The 20,618-nt window shown below is 45.2% G+C and overlaps 1 protein-coding gene across 10 annotated transcripts in view; it reads right to left on the minus strand.

Annotated features, from left to right (window-relative positions):
- myo9aa (myosin IXAa) overlaps nt 1–20,618 on the minus strand; it is a 152,055-nt gene that overhangs the window by 33,366 nt on the left and 98,071 nt on the right. For 9 of the 10 annotated variants that reach the window (XM_042316442.1, XM_042316443.1, XM_042316448.1 and 6 more), the window contains 7 exons: nt 20,389–20,584; nt 18,165–18,284; nt 15,589–15,664; nt 8,899–9,036; nt 7,184–7,223; nt 6,823–6,945; nt 3,255–3,446 (listed from right to left, as the gene is read on the minus strand). In XM_042316442.1, coding sequence (XP_042172376.1) covers nt 3,255–3,446; nt 6,823–6,945; nt 7,184–7,223; nt 8,899–9,036; nt 15,589–15,664; nt 18,165–18,284; nt 20,389–20,584 — 885 coding nt within the window. The remainder of the gene's footprint in view (nt 1–3,254; nt 3,447–6,822; nt 6,946–7,183; nt 7,224–8,898; nt 9,037–15,588; nt 15,665–18,164; nt 18,285–20,388; nt 20,585–20,618) is intronic. The other variant, XM_042316447.1, reaches the window with a different exon arrangement.

Genomic DNA, 20,618 nt, shown 5'->3' on the forward strand with positions numbered 1-20,618 from the left:
TCTACGATGTGAGTGTTTCTAGGAGAGAAGACCGGCAGATTAACACTGACTAATGTCTACGATGTGAGTGTTTCTAGGAGAGAAGACCGGCAGATTAACACTGACTAATGTCTACGATGTGAGTGTTTCTAGGAGAGAAGACCGGCAGATTAACACTGACTAATGTCTACGATGTGAGTGTTTCTAGGAGAGAAAACCGGCAGATTAACACTGACTAATGTCTACAATGTGAGTGTTTCTAGGAGAGAAGACCGGCAGATTAACACTGACTAATGTCTACGATGTGAGTGTTTCTAGGAGAGAAGACCGGCAGATTAACACTGACTAATGTCTACGATGTGAGTGTTTCTAGGAGAGAAGACCGGCAGATTAACACTGACTAATGTCTACGATGTGAGTGTTTCTAGAGAGAAGACCGGCAGATTAACACTGACTAATGTCTACGAGAGTGTTTTAGGAGAGAAGACAGATTAACACTGACTAATGTCTACGATGTGAGTGTTTCTAGGAGAGAAGACCGGCAGATTAACACTGACTAATGTCTACGATGTGAGTGTTTCTAGGGAGAAGAAGATTAACACTGACTAATGCAGAGTGTTTCTAGGAGAGAAACACTGACTAATGTCTACGAGTGTTTCTGAGTGTTTCTGAGTGAGAGAAGACCGGCAGATTAACACTGACTAATGTCTACGATGTGAGTGTTTCTAGGAGAGAAGACCGGCAGATTAACACTGACTAATGTCTACGATGTGAGTGTTTCTGCAGTGTTTCTAGGAGAGAAGACCGGCAGATTAACACTGACTAATGTCTACGATGTGAGTGTGAGTGTTTCTATGTGAGTGAGAAGACCGGCAGATTAACACTGACTAATGTCTACGATGTGAGTGTTTCTAGGAGAGAAGACCGGCAGATTAACACTGACTAATGTCTACGATGTGAGTGTTTCTAGGAGAGAAGACCGGCAGATTAACACTGACTAATGTCTACGATGTGAGTGTTTCTAGAAGAGAGAAGACCGATGCAGAGTGTTTTAACACTGACTAATGTCTACGATGTGAGTGTTTCTAGGAGAGAAGACCGGCAGATTAACACTGACTAATGTCTATGTGAGTGTTTCTAGGAGAGAAGACCGGCAGATTAACACTGACTAATGTCTACGATGTGAGTGTTTCTAGGAGAGAAGACCGGCAGATTAACACTGACTAATGTGAGTGTGTTTCTAGGAGAGAAGACCGGCAGATTAACACTGACTAATGTCTACGATGTGAGTGTTTCTAGGAGAGAAGACCGGCAGATTAACACTGACTAATGTCTACGATGTGAGTGTTTCTAGGAGAGAAGACCGGCAGATTAACACTGACTAATGTCTACGATGTGAGTGTTTCTAGGAGAGAAGACAGATTAACACTGACTAACACTGACTAATGTCTACGATGTGAGTGTTTCTAGGAGAGAAGACCGGCAGATTAACACTGACTAATGTCTACGATGTGAGTGTTTCTAGGAGAGAAGACAGATTAACACTGACTAATGGTAGAGTGTTTCTAGGAGAGAAGACCGGCAGATTAACACTGACTAATGTCTACGATGTGAGTGTTTCTAGGAGAGAAGACCGGCAGATTAACACTGACTAATGTCTACGATGTGAGACAGACAGGTAGATGGGGTAAATTAGGGATGAGAGTGTGTGCATGTATGTATATATGTTTGTGTATGTGTGCGTGTGTGTGTATATAAACTCAGCAAAAAAAGAAATGTCCCTTTTTCAGGACCCTGTCTTTCAAAGATAATTCGTAAAAATCCAAATAACTTCACAGATCAACATTGTAAAGGGTTTAAGCACTGTTTCCTATGCTTGTTCAATTAATGAACATGCACCTGTGGAACAGTCGAGAAGACACAAACACCTTACAGACAGTAGGCAATTAAGGTCACAGTTATGAAAACTTAGGACACTAGAGAGACCTTTCTACTGACTCTGAAAAACACCAAAAGAAAGATGCCCAGGGTCCCTGCTCATCTGCGTGAACGTGCCTTAGGCATGCTACACAGCGCCGTGAGGACTGCAGATGTGGCTAGGGCAATAAATTGCAATGTCCGTACTATGAGACGCCGAAGACAGCGCTACAGGGAGACAGGATGGACATCTGATCGTCCTCGCAGTGGCAGACCACGTGTGACAATACCTGCACAGGATCGGTACATCCGAACATCACACCTGTGGGACAGGTACAGGATGGCAAAAACAACTGCCCGAGTTAGAGGGATTGTGCGTTCCTTGTCTATCAGTGCTATGACTGTCCACAATAGGCTTAGAGAAGCTGGACTGAGGGCTTCTAGGCCTGTTGTAAGGCAGGTCCTCATCAGACATCACCGGCAACAAAGTCGCCTATGGGCACAAACCCACCGTTGCTGGACCAGACAGGACTGGCAAAAAGTGCTCTTCACTGACGAGTCGCGGTTTTGTCTCACCAGGGGTGATGGTTGGATTCGCTTTTATCGTCGAAGGAATGAGCGTTACACCGAGGCCTGTACTCTGAAGCGGGGTTGATTTGGAGGTGGAGGGTCCGTCATGGTCTGGGGCGGTGTGTCACAGCATCCTCGGACTGAGCTTGTTGTCATTGCAGGAAATCAACACTGTGCACTACATGGAAGACATCCTCCTCCCCTCCTCATCCCTCATGTGGTACCCATCCTGACATGACCCTCCAGCATGATAATGCCACCTGCCATACTGCTCGTTCTGTGCGTGATTTCCTGCAAGACAGGAATTTCAGTGTTCTGCCATGGCCATCGAAGAGCCCAGATCTCAATCCCATTGAGCATGTCTGGGACCTGTTGGATCTGAGGGTGAGGGCCATTCCCCACCGAAATGTCCGGGAACTTGCAGGTGCCTTTGTGGAAGAGAGGGGTAACATCTCACAGCAAGAACAGTCAAATCTGGTGCAGTCCATGAGGAGATGCACTGCAGTACTTAATGCAGCTGGTGGCCACACCAGATACTGACTAATACTTTTGATTTTGACCCCCCTTTGTTCAGGGACACATTATTCAATTTCTGTTAGTCACATGTCTGTGGAACTTGTTCAGTTTATGTCTCAGTTGTTGTATATATTTACACATGTTAAGTTTGATGAAATAAACTCATTGACAGTGAGAGGATGTTTCTTTTTAGTGTGTGTGTGTGTGTGTGTGTGTGTGTGTGTGTGAGAGAGTTTGAGTACGTGTCTGTGCATCTGTATAAAATTGCTTACCTGGAAGGTGTACTTGATGCTGTAGCCTGACTGGCGGATGCGCACGGTCTCCAGCATACCCGTGTAGCGGAGCTGCCTGAGCACCAGGCCCTCGTTGAAGCGCAGGGGCAACTTCTCTGCATTAGAACGGATGCATTTGACAAAGTAGGGCTCTGATTGGCCCAGAGTCTCCATCAGCTTATTGAGAGAGGCCTGTGGTAGGACAGATCAGGGGTGCCATCATTAGTCCAAAATGTTTATTTAAAAAAAAAAAACTGTTAATAACTCCAAACGGAAAACATTTCCATTGGACAAATTCAGGTAGGCCCCTCCCTGTTTCGTTTGCTTCTGTTTGGTTCCTAGTGAATACATACCAGGGCATTGACTTCACCAAAAACATTAAAACATCGTATAAACAGACAGAAATAATACACGGACGGCACATTGGCTTTGTTGGTTTTATAGCAGGGAGGAGTGGTTTTGTTGGTGTACTGTAGCTTGTTTTATAGCAGGGAGAAGTGGTTTTGTCTGGTGTGAATAAATTGTTGTCATATCTTTATAACCTTTTTAACCACATAATAAAAGACTGTCTAGGATAAAAGGCTAGTGTCCTTGGCTGCTGTAGCATGGAGGGTTGGGGTGAGGAGAGAGGAGAGAGACGGGTCCTCTTGGGTTCTCTTGCGTCGGACAACAAGAAACAGACTGGGTGAGGTCCATCTGAATGCTTCTTACGAAGCCACTCCTTCGTTGCCAGGGCGGTGTGTTTGGGATCATTGTCATGCTGAAAGACCCAGCCATGTTTCATCTTCAATGCCCTTGCTGATGGAAGGAGGTTTTCACTCAAAATCTCACGACACATGGCCCCATTCATTCTTTCCTTTACACGGATCAGTCGTCCTGGTCCCTTTGCAGAAAAACAGCCCCAAAGCATGATATTTCCACCCCCATGCTTCACAGTAGGTATGGTGTTCTTTGGATGAAACTCAGCATTCTTTGTCCTCCAAACACGACGAGTTGAGTTTTTACCAAAAAGTTATATTTTGGTTTCATCTGACCATATGGCATTCTCCCAATCATCTTCAGGATCATCCAAATGCTCTCTAGCAAACTTCAGACGGGCCTGGACATGTACTGGCTTAAGCAGGGGGACACGTCTGGCACTGCAGGATTTGAGTCCCTGGCGGCGTAGTGTGTTACTGATGGTAGGCTTTGTTACTTTGGTCCCAGCAGGTCATTCACTAGGTCCCCCCGTGTGGTTCTGGGATTTTTGCTCAACATTCTTGTGATCATTTTAAACCCACGGGTTGAGATCTTGCGTGGAGCCCCAGATCGAGGGAGATTATCAGTCGTCTTGTATGTCTTCCATTTCCTACTAATTGCTCCCACAGTTGATTTCTTCAAACCAAGGTGTTTACCTATTGCAGATTCAGTCTACCCAGCCTGGTGCAGGTCTACAATTTTGTTTCTGGTGTCCTTTGACAGCTCTTTGGTCTTGGCCATAGTGGAGTTTGGAGTGTGACTGTTTGAGGTTGTGGACAGGTGTCTTTTATACTGATAACAAGTTCAAACAGGTGCCATTAATACAGGTAACGAGTGGAGGACAGAGGAGCCTCTTAAAGAAGAAGTTACAGGTCTGTGAGAGCCAGAAATCTTGCTTGTTTGTAGGTGACCAAATACTTATTTTCCACCATAATTTGCATATTAATTAATTAAAAATCCTACAATGTGATTTTCTGGATTTTCTTTTCTCATTTTGTCTGTCATAGTTGAAGTGTACCTATGATAAATTACAGGCCTCTCATCTTTTTAAGTGGGAGAACTTGCACAATTGGTGGCTGACTAAATACTTTTTTGCCCCACTGTGTGTGTGTGTGTGTGTATGTATATATGTATATATGTATATATATATATGTATATATATATAGTGCACTAGTTTTGACCATATATGTATGTGTGTGTGTGTGGCTATTTCGGTGGCCAGGAATGCACTTCCCCCCACTCCACTCAGAAGATGAAAGCAATCAGCCACACAACAGGATGTGGGAAGTGATGTCATCACTCGCAGCCTTCTGCCCAGGCTTCCTGCCAGCCAGAGAGGGTTAGAGTACAGGCTAGGGCTAGGGGATATGGGATTGTTGTTGTGGGGGTGGTCACGCCTCTTTACTCTCATACTGCGTCCCAAATGCCCCCCCCTACCCCAGGTCCTGGTCAAAACTAGTGCACTATGTAGGGAATAGGGAGTCATTTGGGACTCCTCCTCCCCCACTGTGAGCCAGGAGCAATAGAGACAGCCAGGCATGAGAAAAGACACAACAGAGGAGTTAAGAAAGACAAGATGGTGGGAGGGGATGGAGAGATGATTACGGCTGTGATAAAGGGGATGATCATGACTGAGATGAGTTGACAACGTCCCCTTCTGTTTCATCAGCCTACTCAGCTGGTCTTAGAGAAGCTGGGGACTTCCATATTTAAGTATTTACCTTCACTTTGGCGACTACAAAGTCATTTTTTAAACCTAGTTTGAAAGTAACTGTTCTTTCTGGAAGGTGTGCTGCACCATTTCCCCTACATTTTCCCCAACATAGTCCAGCAATTTGAGTTCAACCAATGAGCATCAGCCCCTTGTCATATGAGACAGCAGGCAAGATGCATATGATGAACACACAGCAGGGCGAGAGCAATGACGTGTAGCACATATGTCATGTAGTACGCCATTTTCTGGGAACACTTTTGGCTCGTGAGCACTATTTTCCGAACTACTGGCTAAAAAGTATACAAAAGTGCCAGAGAATCTTTTTAATATAAAATAGCATATGGGTTTTATTATTTTCTTTTTGACATGGTGAAATCTGCTCAACTGAGCTGAACATTCATCATCAGGGATCACACTAGTTTCCAAAGTGACAGCGACATGGGGATGTTCTTGACAAGAGATGCTTTTTATGGCCTGTTAAAATTTTATTTTTTCCCCACCCAGACATGATGTCATCGTTGTCTTTTGGGTGGGATGATAAAAAGAAAAAGATGTCACAGGCTGGGACCTGACAGTGGGAGGACAGACAGACAGACGAGGTTTTAAAAAGACGTCATAGGCTGGGACCCGACACTGGGCGGGCGGACAGGCGTACAGGCAGAGGGAGGAGGTTGTAACAGACAGCTCATGGGACAACACCCAGAGTTCCAGAGAACATCCATACTGTCAGCTGGACTCAGCTGGTCACTTCCAATACACATCCCAGATACGTGTAGCAGAGAGATGTCACCCCTAACCACTGATCTGAGGTCAGTTTTGTATTTTATCCCCTGATACACAGGTGTCAAACTCCAGTCCTCGAGGGCCAGCGGGTCATCGCTCCTCCCTTGCACTTGATTGATCAATTAAGGTCACTGATTAGTTAGGAACTCCCCTCACTTTGTTGTCTAGGTCTTAATGGGCGTAATTGGACAAGAATTTAAAAGATATAACAAAAACCAGCAGCCTTATGGCCCGTAAGGATTTACGGCTTGGCACCCTTGCCCTAATTTTTAAGGGCATGATTTGGGAAAGATACACTGATCCTAGATGTGTGCCTAAGGGGGACTGACTGACCTGGAACTGAGCGCTGATGCTGGGTGGTTTCTTCTTCTTGTGGAGGTGGAGGAGGGACTTGGTGATGCGGTCGTGCAGCGTCAGGTTGCTGAGATACTTTAGGGACTTGACGTCAAGCAAGTGCTGCGGTAACAGAGAAGAACACACAGCCATTATGAGTCAGCACTAGTACCATCACTAGTGGTTTAAACACAAGGTTTAAACACAAGGTGGCTACACAAGGTGGCTACACAAGGTGGCTACACAAGGTGGCTACACAAGGTGGCTACACAAGGTGGCTACACAAGGTGGCTTAACAAGGTGGCTTAACAAGGTGGCTTAACAAGGTGGCTTAACAAGGTGGCTTAACAAGGTGGCTTACCTTTGGAAGAGTGGGCTTTGATTTGTAGTTTTTGTTTCTCCTGGTAAAAGAGAGCAGATGGTTTTAGGGACTTAGAAGAATATCTACACTGCGTCTTCTCTACCAGGCCAAAATAGGGCATAAAGAGGAGTGGTGTAGGAGGTTTGAGACAGAAACAGTCAGTCCTGACAGTAACTTAATGAGTGGTGTAGGAGGTTTTAGACAGAAAGTCATTCCTGACAGTAACTTAAGCAGTGCTGGTGGTGGGTGGGTGACCGGTATTAACTTCTTTGGGACTGGGGGGGCAGTATTGAGTAGCTTGGATAAAAAGGTGCCCAGAGTAAACTGCCTGCTACTCAGGCCTAAAAGCTAGAATATGCATATAATTAGTAGATTTGGATAGAAAACACTCTGAAGTTTTTAAAACTGTTTGAATAATGTCTGAGTATAACAGAACTCATATGGCAGGCAAAAACCTGAGAAAAAAATCCAACCAGGAAGTGGGAAATATGAGGTTTGTAGTTTTTCAAGTCATTGCCTATCGAATATACAGTGTCTATGGGGTCATATTGCACTTCCTAAGGCTTCCACTAGATGTCAACAGTCTTTAGAACTTTGTTGGATGCTTCTACTGTGAAGGAGGGGGGAATGAGAGCTGTTTGAGTCAGGGGTCTGGCAGAGTGCCATGAGCTCAGTCTCGCGCGCTCCCGTGAGAGTTAGCGGTGTTCCATTGCATTTCTACATACAAAGGAATTCTCCGGTTGAAACATTATTGAAGATTTATGATAAAAACATCCTAAAGATTGATTCTATACTTCGTTTGACATGTTTCTACGAACTGTAATATGACTTTTCGCCTGGACTTGCCTGCGCCTCCTGAGTTTGGATTTGTGTACTAAACTCGAACAAAAAGTAGGTACTTGGACATAAATGATGGCCTTTATCGAACAAAACAAACATTTACTGTGGAACTGGGATTCCTGGGAGTGCATTCTGATGAAGTGAAGTGAATATTTATAATGCTATTTCTGACTTCTGTTGACTCCACAACATGGCGGGTATCTGTATGGCTTGTTTTTTTGTCTGATCGCCATACTCAGATTATCGCATGGTGTGCTTTTTCTGTAAAAAAAAAAATTGAAATCTGACACAGCGGTTGCATTAAAGAGAAGTGGATCTAAAATTCCATTCATTACACTTGTATCTTTTAGCAATGTTTATTATGAGTATTTCTGTAAATTGATGTGGCTCTCTGCAAAATCACCGGATGTTTTGGAACTACTGATCATAACGCGCCAATGTAAACAGATTTTTGCATATAAATATGAACTTTATCGAACAAAACATTTATGTATTGTGTAACATGAATTCCTATGAGTGTCATCTGATGAAGATCATCAAAGGTTAGTGATTCATTTTATCTCTATTTCTGCTTTTTGTGACTCCTCTCTTTGGCTGGAAAAATGGCTGTGTTTTTCTGTGACTAGGTGCTGACCTAACATAATTGTTGTGTGCTTTCATTGTAAAGCCTTTTTGAAAATCAGAAACTGTGCCTGGATTTACAACAAGTTCATCTTTAAAATGGTGTAAAATACTTGTATGTTTGAGGAATTTTAATTATGGGATTTCTGTTGTTTTGAATTTGGTGCCCTACAATTTCACTGGCTGTTGGCGAGGTGTGACGTTACCGTCCCGAATATCCCAGAGAGGTTAAACTAAGATGTTGAGTCACTCACATGAGGATGCCGTGGGCTCTCTCCAGGAGCTTGCTGCTGGTGGAGTTGACAAAAATTCCTCCGTCCTCTTCCGTGTTGGACCCGCTGGATGACAGGCGGCTCTGACGCCCACCACGTCCATTCCAGCCCACACCATCCCTGGTTAGGAAGTTTCAAATGATCCACAGTTAAAAATATGCCTTGAGAAAATAGAGATTTCATTTTAGCTGGACAACTTGGAAAGAGCTGGGAAAAAGCTTAAATAAGAAAATGCTTGACCAACATTGACTGTATTTCATGTCCTGTAGACATATTAAGCACCACTACAAATGGGATATGCTATCCTAGCCATAGGTTCAGCAGTGTAAAGCCTCAGGCCTCAAGGTAAACCCTGGTCATCCTAGCCAAGCGCCTGAACAAACAGCAGGTTTTTCTATCAACACAGCGGCTCGGGTCGGTTAACGGTCAACCCCTAACACCAAACCCCTTAAGCCCTGAGGGTAGGAGTCAGGAGAGAGAGAGAGAACGACACTCCTGAGTAACCACTGGTAGTTCACTGTGTCAGGACTGGGGAGGAGAAGGAGATCCATTATGGATTCCACCTGGTAAGCCATCAGGACTGGGGAGAAGGATATCCATCATGGATTCCACCTGGCAAGCCATCAGGACTGGGGAGAAGAAGGCCATCGATCATGGATTCCACCTGGCAAGCCATCAGGGCTGGAGAGGAGGAGATCCATCATGGATTCTACCTGGCAAGCCATCAGGACTGGGGAGAAGGATATCCACTATGGATTGCACCCGGTAAGCCATCAGGACTGGGGAGAAGGATATCCACTATGGATTCCACCCGGTAAGCCATCAGGACTGGGGAGAAGGCCATCTATCATGGATTCCACCCGGCAAGCCATCAGGACTGGGGAGAAGGATATCCATCATGGATTCCACCCGGCAAGCCATCAGGACTGGGGAGAAGAAGGTCATCTATCATGGATTCCACCTGGTAAGCCATCAGGACTGGGGAGAAGAAGGTCATCTATCATGGATTCCACCTGGTAAGCCATCAGGGCTGGAGAGAAGGATATCCATCATGGATTCCACCCGGCAAGCCATCAGGACTGGGGAGAAGGTCATCTATCATGGATTCTACCCGGTAAGCCATCAGGACTGGGGAGAAGGTCATCTATCATGGATTCCACCCGGTAAGCCATCCCAGCAGCCAGGGAGGGATGTTTGTTTTCACACTATGACCCTTAATGATTTATACACCACCTCCTACTGGGTCTGTGGCCAAACACAACGACACGTTAAACACGGTATCCATGCGGGAGTACATATATAATGTTACTAATGTGGGGGCTTCGTCTTTCCTACAAGCAGGACGGGGTCAGAGGTTAGACACGTGTCCATGGGGTGGCGTCATGGGTGATAAGTCCAAGGCCAACAGGTGAAGACTTACAGTACAGTAGTGTTGTTGGGAGTCAAATGTTGGAATGTATACTATCTCTAAAGATGGAAGACTGTTTGTTACACAAACCACTTCTACATTAAATATGAGGGGAAACAAAGCAAGCCATTTGTTTCCGGATTGTACCGTTTGATGTGGTCACCCAAATTAAAATGGTTCCTCATTGTCTTAGGGTTTTATTTGAATAAAAAAAACTATGAACACCAAAGTATTTATTTGCTAAGTCAGAGTAAAACAACACTGAGGTATCAAAGTATTTGGCTTTTACGACACAGTCTAGGATCCCATGGTTTTTGTCATATTTTGTGGCTAAACTGATGGGGGAAAACATGGCATATTTTGCTCTGTTTCGTGCATTCACAGCCAAGAATAGTTTGGACAGTGGAGACAGATTGAAAATAAGACTGAGCATAAATGGCTGTCTCTCTTGGTTTGGACTTAGCAGGACCTCTCTTCATAGAGGTCATGGAAGAGATCCAAAATACCTACTTTAGCCAAGCTACAGGAAGTAATCAGGTCCAAAATGCATATAAAGAACAGAGTAAATCCTGAAACCAAGTGGTGAGATATATTTCCAATTTAAACAGGCCTCCCAATAAGTTTTGATGATTTAAACTAGAGACCGATAACTCCGTTGACTAGGGAATTACAATTATTGCACTAAAGCAATATAAACAAAATGCCCTGGTGGAAATAAATTAGGTTTCCACCCTGACCACACTTGAGACTAACCCTAGAAATATGAAAATGAGTAAGAAATGTTTCAGTTGCCAGTTCTGAAATATGGATACTTGTCCCTTTAATAGGATCCGCTCCTTTATCCAATTTTCACCTAAAATGACATACCCAAATCTAACTGCCTGTAGCTCAGGACCTGAAGCAAGGATATGCATATTCTTTATACCATTTGAACAGAAACAATTTGAATTTTGTGGAAATGTGATATTAATATAGGAGAATAACACACATTAGATCTGGTAAAAGATAATACAAAGAAAAAAACATGCGTTTAAAAGACATTTTTTGTACAATCATCTTTGAAATGCAAGAAAAGCCATAATGTATTATTCCAGCCAAGGCGCAATTTACATTTTGGCCACTAGATGGCAGCAGTATGTGCAAAGTTTTAGACTGATCCAACAAACCATTGCATTTCTGTTCAAACTTTTGTATCAGATTATTAATACATTTTCAAGTTCATAACTGTGCACTCTCCTCAAACAATAGATTGGTATTCTTTTACTGTAATCGCTACTGTAAATTGGACAGTGCAGTTAGATTAACAAGAATTTAAGCTTTCTACCAATATCAGATATGTCTTTGTCCTGGGAAATGTTCTTATTACTAACAACCTCATGCTAATCGCACTAGCCTACTTTAGCTCAACCATCCCGTGGGGGACCCAACGATCCTGTAGAGGTTTTTAAACAATGTTCCTCTAATGCTGTGTATGCCACAAGGAGGAACGGCTACAGAATATGTTTGTTTTCAGAGTACCCCTCTGGACCACAGACAGTACTGTACTGTAGCGTCCATCTGAGAAGACCCCTACCGAAAGCCAGTATTTATCCGTCTCCTGAAACACATAACTCTGACCTGACATCATGCAGGAAACAGCTGCATGTGGGCTTTAGCACTAACTTAGTAACCCTGAGTGTGTGTGTGTGTGCAGGTGTGTGTGTCTGTGTGTCTCCTCCTCCAAATCATATTAGCAGGACTTGTGTAACAGTCCAAGACTTGCCCTCTTGCAACAAAAGCACTGTTCTAAGGGTGGTCTTTTGCCACTTGCTGTATACTGGGGCAGTAATGTCATGCTATGGGGTTAATTAGGGGGTATGAGGCTCTAGGGGGCAGTAATGTTATGGGGTTAATTAGGGGGTATGTGGCACTAGGGGGCAGTAATGTTATGGGGTTAATTAGGGAGTATGAGGCTCTAGGGTGCAGTAAAGTAATGTTATGGGGTTAATTAGGGGTATGAGGCTAATTGGGGGCAGTAATGTTATGAGGCTCTAGGGGGCAGTAATGTCATGTTATGGGGTTAATTAGGGGGTATGGGGATCTAGCGGGCAGTAATGTCATGTTATGGGGTTAATTAGGGGTATGTCATGTTATGGGGTTAATTAGGGGTACAGGGCTCTACAGGGGGGGCAGTAATGTAATGTTATGGGGTTAATTAGGGGGGGGTATGGGGATCTAGCATGTTATGGGGTTAATTAGGGGCAGTAATGTCATGTTATGGGGTTAATTAGGGGGTATGAGGCTCTAGGGGGCAGTAATGTCATGTTATGGGGTTAATTAGGGGTACAGGGCTCTAGGGGGCAGTAATGTTATGAGGCTCTAGGGGGGGGCAGTAATGTCATGTTATGGGGTTAATTAGGGGTACAGGGCTCTAGGGGGCAGTAATGTCATGTTATGGGGTTAATTAGGGGTACAGGGCTCTAGGGGGCAGTAATGTTATGGGGTTAATTAGGGGTACAGGGCTCTAGGGGCAGTTATGTCATGTTATGGGGTTAATTAGGGGTACAGGGCTCTAGGGGGCAGTAATGTCATGTTTAGGGGTTAATTAGGGGTACAGGGCTCTAGGGGGCAGTAATGTCATGTTTAGGGGTTAATTAGGGGGTACAGGGCTCTAGGGGGCAGTAATGTCATGGGGTTAATTTGGGGGTACGGGGCTCTAGGGGGCAGTAATGTCATGTCATGGGGTTAATTAGGGGTACGGGGCTCTAGGGGGCAGTAATGTCATGTTATGGGGTTAATTATGGGGTTAATTAGGGGGGGGTTAATTACAGGGCTCTAGGGGGGCAGTAATGTCATGGGGTTAATTTGGGGGTACAGGGCTCTGGGGGGCAGTAATGTCATGTCATGGGGTTAATTAGGGGTACGGGGCTCTAGGGGGCAGTAATGTCATGTTATGGGGTTAATTAGGGGTACGGGGCTCTAGGGGGCAGTAATGTCATGTTATGGGGTTAATTAGGGGGGGTAAGGGGCTCTAGGGGGCAGTAATGTCATGTTATGGGGTTAATTAGGGGTACGGGGCTCTAGGGGCAGTAATGTCATGTTATAGGGGGGGTTAATTAGGGGTACAGGGGGGTACGGGGCTCTAGGGGGCAGTAATGTCATGTTATGGGGTTAATTAGGGGTACGGGGCTCTAGGGGGGGCAGTAATGTCATGTTATGGGGTTAATTAGGGGGTAATGGGGCTCTAGGGGGGGCAGTAATGTCATGTTATGGGGTTAATTAGGGGTACAGGGGGGCTCTAGGGGGGGCAGTAATGTCATGTTATGGGGTTAATTAGGGGGGTAGGGCTCTAGGGGGGGCTCTAGGGGGCAGCAATGTCATGTTATGGGGTTAATTAGGGGGTAGGGGGCAGTAATGTCATGGGGCTCAGGGGGGGCAGTAATGTCATGTTATGGGGTTAATTAGGGGGTACATGGGGGGGCTCTAGGGGGCAGTAATGTCATGTTATGGGGTTAATTAGGGGTTACAGGGCTCTAGGGGGCAGCGGAAGGCGTTATGTGAGTCAGTGCACAATCATTATTTTAAAGCTTTGTTCGATTTTTCTCCATTAAACAACCCTCCTCTTCTGTACTGGGGAGCGTCATTATTAAACAACCCTCCTCTTCTGTACTGGGGAGCGTCATTATTAAACAACCCTCCTCTTCTGTACTGGGGAGCGTCATTATTAAACAACCCTCCTCTTCTGTACCTGGGGAGCGTCATTATTAAACAACCCTCCTCTTCTGTACCGGGGAGCGTCATTATTAAACAACCCTCCTCTTCTGTACCGGGAGCGTCATTATTAAACAACCCTCCTCTTCTGTACTGTACTGGGGAGCGTCATTAAACAACCCTCCTCTTCTGTACTGGGGAGCGTCATTATTAAACAACCCTCCTCTTCTGTACTGGGGAGCGTCATTATTAAACAACCCTCCTCTTCTGTACTGGGGAGCGTCATTATTAAACAACCCTCCTCTTCTGTACTGGGGAGCGTCATTATTAAACAACCCTCCTCTTCTGTACTGGGGAGCGTCATTATTAAACAACCCTCCTCTTCTGTACTGGGGAGCGTCATTATTAAACAACCCTCCTCTTCTGTACTGGGGAGCGTCATTATTAAACAACCCCCCTCTTCTGTACTGGGGAGCGTCATTATTAAACAACCCTCCTCTTCTGTACTGGGGAGCGTCATTATTAAACAACCCCCTCTTCTGTACTGGGGAGCGTCATTATTAAACAACCCTCCTCTTCTGTACTGGGGAGCGTCATTATTAAACAACCCTCCTCTTCTGTACTGGGGAGCATCATTATTAAACAACCCCCCTCTTCTGTACTGGGGAGCGTCATTATTAAACAACCCCCCCCCTCTTCTGTACTGGGGAGCGTCATTATTAAACAACCCTCCTCTTCTGTACTGGGGAGCGTAAACATTATTAAACAACCCCCTCTTCTGTACTGGGGAGCGTCATTATTAAACAACCCTCCTCTTCTGTACTGGGGAGCGTCATTATTAAACAACCCTGTACTGGGGAGCGTCATTATTAAACAACCCTTCTTCTGTACTGGGGAGCGTCATTATTAAACAACCCCCCTCTTCTGTACTGGGGAGCGTCATTATTAAACAACCCCCTCTTCTGTACTGGGGAGCGTCATTATTAAACAACCCCCTCTTCTGTACTGGGGAGCGTCATTATTAAACAACCCTTCCTCTTCTGTACTGGGGAGCGTCATTATTAAACAACCCTCCTCTTCTGTACTGGGGGGTACTCATTATTAAACAACCCTCCTCTTCTGTAGCGTCATTATTAAACAACCCTCCTCTTCTGTACTGGGGAGCGTCATTATTAAACAACCCCCTCTTCTGTACTGGGGAGCGTCATTATTAAACAACCCTCCTCTTCTGTACTGTACTGGGGAGCGTCATTATTAAACAACCCTCCTCTTCTGTACTGGGGAGCGTCATTATTAAACAACCCTCCTCTTCTGTACTGGGGAGCTTCACTGTCCTGGAAACTCTGGAGTGTGTTCAGCAATGACGCTCCTTAGTACAGAATCATCAACATTTGAGTAATTTAGCAAACACTCTTATCCAGAGCGACTTACAGGAGAAGGGCACATCTCACATTTTTCACCTAGTCGGCCCAGGGATTCAAACCAGCAACCTTTTGGTTATTGGTCCAATGCTGTTAACCGCTAGGCTACAACATATCTCAGCATACACCGTACAGTAACACAGGTGGTCTTACCGTGGAGATTTCTCGTTGAGCGTGTTGCTGCCCTGCAGGTCTGACAGCGGTGTTCGTAGACTCTTCCTGACCACACCTGAGCCGGGAGAGACAGGGAAGGAGGAGAACACAACAAGGTGAGAGGACACGCAAAGATGGACCAGGCCAAACCCAGACCAATGTTAGACCCCAGGACAATACCAGTTCTAACTCAGTGGACAGAACTGGGCTGTTTCTGGTTGTAATGATGTCATAATGACAGTTACATGTATCCAAATGTCTGATTTAAACCGGGTTATATAGTGCTAAAAATAATGGAGGTTAACAGTGAGTTTGGCTGTTAGCGTGGTTGTGAGAATTATGGAAGTCTTGAAGATCCACTTTGGAAGCGTTACTCAGTTTAGTTTGGACTAATGATTAACAAAGGTTTTAGTTCACTGTATGGACAAACACTTAAAGACAGTTATTGGAAACATGCCTTTTATAATTGGGAAGGTCCAACACTAAGAACCACAATTCTAACTCCCCAAAAACCAAATGTTTATATAAACCCATGATTCATCCTGATATTCCAAGAAACATATATTTTCTCAGAAGATGGTATTCTATGAAGAATTGCATGACGATATACATGAGGGGAGAATCTATGACTTTGTGGTCAAATATCCAAACATGCCAAATATAATTGAGCTGAATTGTTGCATTTAAAAGAACAATGGATGCTTCTGGATCATGTTTAAATGAACCATTGTAGCTCTGAAGCCAAAATATACATACACTCAATTCAGAGGCACCTATTTGAGTGAGATATTGTTGGCCTCCAATGGGAGAAAACAAACCGGTTTTGTCAGGAAAGCATTTTTCAATAACTGTGACGGCTGTTTTTGGCAGCTGTGCGGTTTCCCTCAATCTGATTGGCTTATGACAGTTGGCAGAGGAGATGATGTAATCCATACACCAACATTCCATCTTCAAGTCGTGAAACCTCTGCCAATCACACACAGTGAGAGAAAACAGAGCATCTAGAAAGCATCCCATCACTGAGGAAGTGATCTGAAGTGAATTACATTCTAGCGACTCATTTCAGACTGGTTCAAGGCTGTATGCTATTTGGTTTTCAGTATCATCAGTATGTTCTGCTATATCCGGCGCTGTTGAAGGGTAAAAAGAGAAGAAAAAATTGTTGGCTACAAGCTCTTAAAAACTGTGCTTGGTGTGGACTTGATGTTGAACAACCTTGTGTATTTTTTTTAGAACACTTGAAGAGGGATATTATTGAAAAACCCTGAAGAATGTGTTAATTTTTCTAGAACAATTGAAGAGTGATATTATTGGTTTGTGTGTGAATAGGTTAGTTAGATTTACATGAGGGTGAGATGGAGGGACGGAAACCCCTCCAACCCAACCCCCATCCCTTACATGGACACTCTACCCGTCCAGATCGGCCCCTAGACCCTACCCGTCCAGATCGGCCCCTAGACCCTACCCGTCCAGATCGGCCCCTAGACCCTACCCGTCCAGATCGGCCCCTAGACCCTACCCGTCCAGATCTACCCCCAGACCCTACCCGTCCAGATCGGCCCCTAGACCCTACCCGTCCAGATCGGCCCCTAGACCCTACCCGTCCAGATCGGCCCCTAGACCCTACCCGTCCAGATCGGCCCCTAGACCCTACCCGTCCAGAACGGCCCCTAGACCCTACCCGTCCAGAACGGCCCCTAGACCCTACCCATCCAGATCGGCCCCTAGACCCTACCTGTGGGCACTTCAAGTAGATCTGAGATGATTGAAATATGTTAACAGGATAAGCAAAAACAAACAATATGGTAATAGCACAACCATGCCCTCTGATAGGCTAGATGTTCTCTATATTTAATTTAGAGGTGTGTCTGTGTGTTGTGGGGGGGTGCAGACTAGTGACATGGTGGATCAGTGAGTTGACCCTTGATTTACACCCCTGAGCAGGTACCAGCGCAGGGTAACAGGCCAGGGCCACCAGGGCAACATGGTGACAACACTGCATGTGTCTGTGGTGGTGGAGACTAGTGGTGTTACTGTGTCTTACCCCAGACCACAGCTTGGATTAAACAGGAAGTTAGAGTGCCTGTCACCATGCTAACAGGACCGTTCAGTGCTGGGTCGCCCCACAAACACAGAGTTAGTGAGAAGGTGTGGGGGGGGGGGACTAGCATAGGCACATACTAGATCACATGCAAGACTGGCTGTTAAGACACATACAGGTGCATGCAGAGATTGGGGGAGGGGGAGAGGAGACCAACAAGCATCTAATTTAATGGAAGGATGAATAGAAACATTATGCCTTCTTGGTTCACCTACTAAATATCTAGACAGTACAGGTGGATGACAAATGCTGTGGAACTAAACTAATGATTTTAATGAAGAGTAAACAAGAGATCTTGGGGTTTTAAATTAGTTCCCCCTCACAAAAAAAGAATGCTATAATTCAACTCCATCACAATGTTTATTTACTAAAATGTCTCTGGTCTGATGCTGTTGGTCTACCTCACCCCTACGGTTACCCCTCACAGTTGCATGAATGTGAGGAGAGAGGGGTATTGTGGGAAATGCAGTCTTACTGTACTTCTCCTCTTTGCACCTCTGCAGGATCTCTAAACTTCTCTGATGCACAGGGTGATGCAGAAAGCTAAAACTATCCACACTGCACAAAACTGCACAGGGAGCAGCGGCATCATGCCCTTGGGAAGCAAAACAAAAGAAGAAAACAAATAAAAAAGAAAGAGAGAAAAGACAGATTAGACAGCAGGAAGAATGAAGAGCAGCAGACTACAAGAGAGATACCTGCCAGACGTTCAGGAGAGAGGATATACACTACATTCAAACTGCAGTTGGGGTCAGAGGTGGGATCCGTTGTGGTTCTAGGAGGGTGAGTTTGACTAACGGTGACAGAGTTAACCTGCAGGCTATTTCCCCTCCTTCACACGCTGTCAGCTTTAGGAGATCATGATGTCACCAGTGATGTCCTCTTTGACAGTGTTACATTTACATTTGGAGTGAGCGCATTTCTGAATGAGTAATCAAGAATTTGAACATTGAGTAATTTTTCTGACACACATTTCCGTCAATTGGTATGGGGCCCCTGCAGTTGGTATTGACGCTCATAAGGAAATTAATCAATGTCTTTACTGCTTTGTCAGCATGGAAGCTAGAAGTTACACTATGTCAAAGTGTGTTTAGGAATCAAAAAGGCTATATTTGGTTATCTAGGAGTATACAGTTCATATGGCTGAATCACAATGTCAATGTGTCTATGTTCAGTGCAGGCAGACAAGAAGTAGCAGCACTGTAGACTAAAGGGTTGAGGGACAGAAGGCACCACTGTAGACTAAAGGGTTGAGGGACAGAAGGCACCACTGTAGACTAAAGGGTTGAGGGACAGAAGGCACCACTGTAGACTAAAGGGTTGAGGGACAGAAGGCACCACTGTAGACTAAAGCGTTGAGGGACAGAAGGCACCACTGTAGACTAAAGGGTTGAGGGACAGAAGGCACCACTGTAGACTAAAGGGTTGAGGGACAGAAGGCACCACTGTAGAGTAAAGGGTTGAGGGACAGAAGGCACCACTGTAGACTAAAGGGTTGAGCGACAGAAGGCACCACTGTAGAGTAAAGGGTTGAGGGACAGAAGGAAACTGTAGAGTAAAGGGTTGAGGGACAGAAGGCACCACTGTAGACTAAAGGGTTGAGGGACAGAAGGCAGTCATATAGAGTGGAAGCTAGCAGAGCTAGCTACTGAATGCAGGACAGTACTACCAGCACTAGGCACACACACTACAGGATACAAACAGAGGGGGGTATGGGACACAGCATGTGCCCTGGCTGCACTGGGGTCCACTCGCACAGACACACGCCTCATAATTTACAGCTACATAACTTCTGTATGCCTTATGACTGGTGTACTTGAATTAAAGGGACATTTCATAATGTTTCAACTTCATCATCTACAGCACCACGTGTGAAAATGATGCGTTTCTATGTTTTTTGTAGTAAAAAATTTAGCAATATTTTTTTTTCTCCAATGACATCATTGGCGTGCATCATTTGAACCAATTATGAGTAAGCATTTCCTTCTAATTGCTTACTAATTGTCTACTAAGGCTTGATTAAAAATAACAAACCAATTAGTAGGCAATGCCTACTCATAACTGGTTAAAATCCGATGATGCACAGCAATGATGTGCATCATTTCTCCCTCAAAAAAAATGTCCTTGAGAGGAGGGGAAACGTGCAATATTCACATATGTTGATGTTTGGGTAGTGCTGGAGAGGATGAATATGAAGTAAAAAATATATATACATTTCCCTTTAAAAAGGAGCCTAAAGGGGAAAAAGGACCCAGGAGCCTAAAGAGGGAAAAAGGACCCAGGAGCCTAAAGGGGGGAAAAAGGACCCAGGAGCCTAAAGGGGGAAAAAGGACCCAGGAGCCTAAAGGGGGAAAAAGGACCCAGGAGCCTAAAGGGGGAAAAAGGACCCAGGAGCCTAAAGGGGGAAAAAGGACCCAGGAGCCTAAAGGGGGAAAAAGGACCCAGGAGCCTAAAGGGGGAAAAGGACCCAGGAGCCTAAAGGGGGAAAAGGACCCAGGAGCCTAAAGGGGGAAAAGGACCCAGGAGCCTAAAGGGGGAAAAGGACCCAGGAGCCTAAAGGGGGAAAAGGGACCCAGGCGCCTAAAGGGGGAAAAGGGACCCAGGCGCCTAAAGGGGGAAAAAGGACCCAGGCGCCTAAAGGGGGAAAAAGGACCCAGGCGCCTAAAGGGGGAAAAGGACCCAGTGTGCAGCACACTCACCAGTCTTCCTGTGTACGTGTCTCTTCCCAGACTCCCTGAAGGCCACCATGGCTCTGAAGAAGGCTCTGAGGACAGCCCAGCGGAAGGTGGCTGGGGGGTCGATGCCCATCAGGCCACAGATGAAGGCGTTTTTGCTGCTCTTCAGTAGGGCCACGATGTCCGGACGCATATGGTCCGTATTCTTCTCCCGGAAGTCCTGTGTGGGGATACGTGAGTGTGATAGAGAGACA

The sequence above is a fragment of the Oncorhynchus tshawytscha genome, unplaced genomic scaffold (assembly GCF_018296145.1).
Source record: "Oncorhynchus tshawytscha isolate Ot180627B unplaced genomic scaffold, Otsh_v2.0 Un_contig_3401_pilon_pilon, whole genome shotgun sequence".
NCBI lineage: Eukaryota > Metazoa > Chordata > Actinopteri > Salmoniformes > Salmonidae > Oncorhynchus > Oncorhynchus tshawytscha.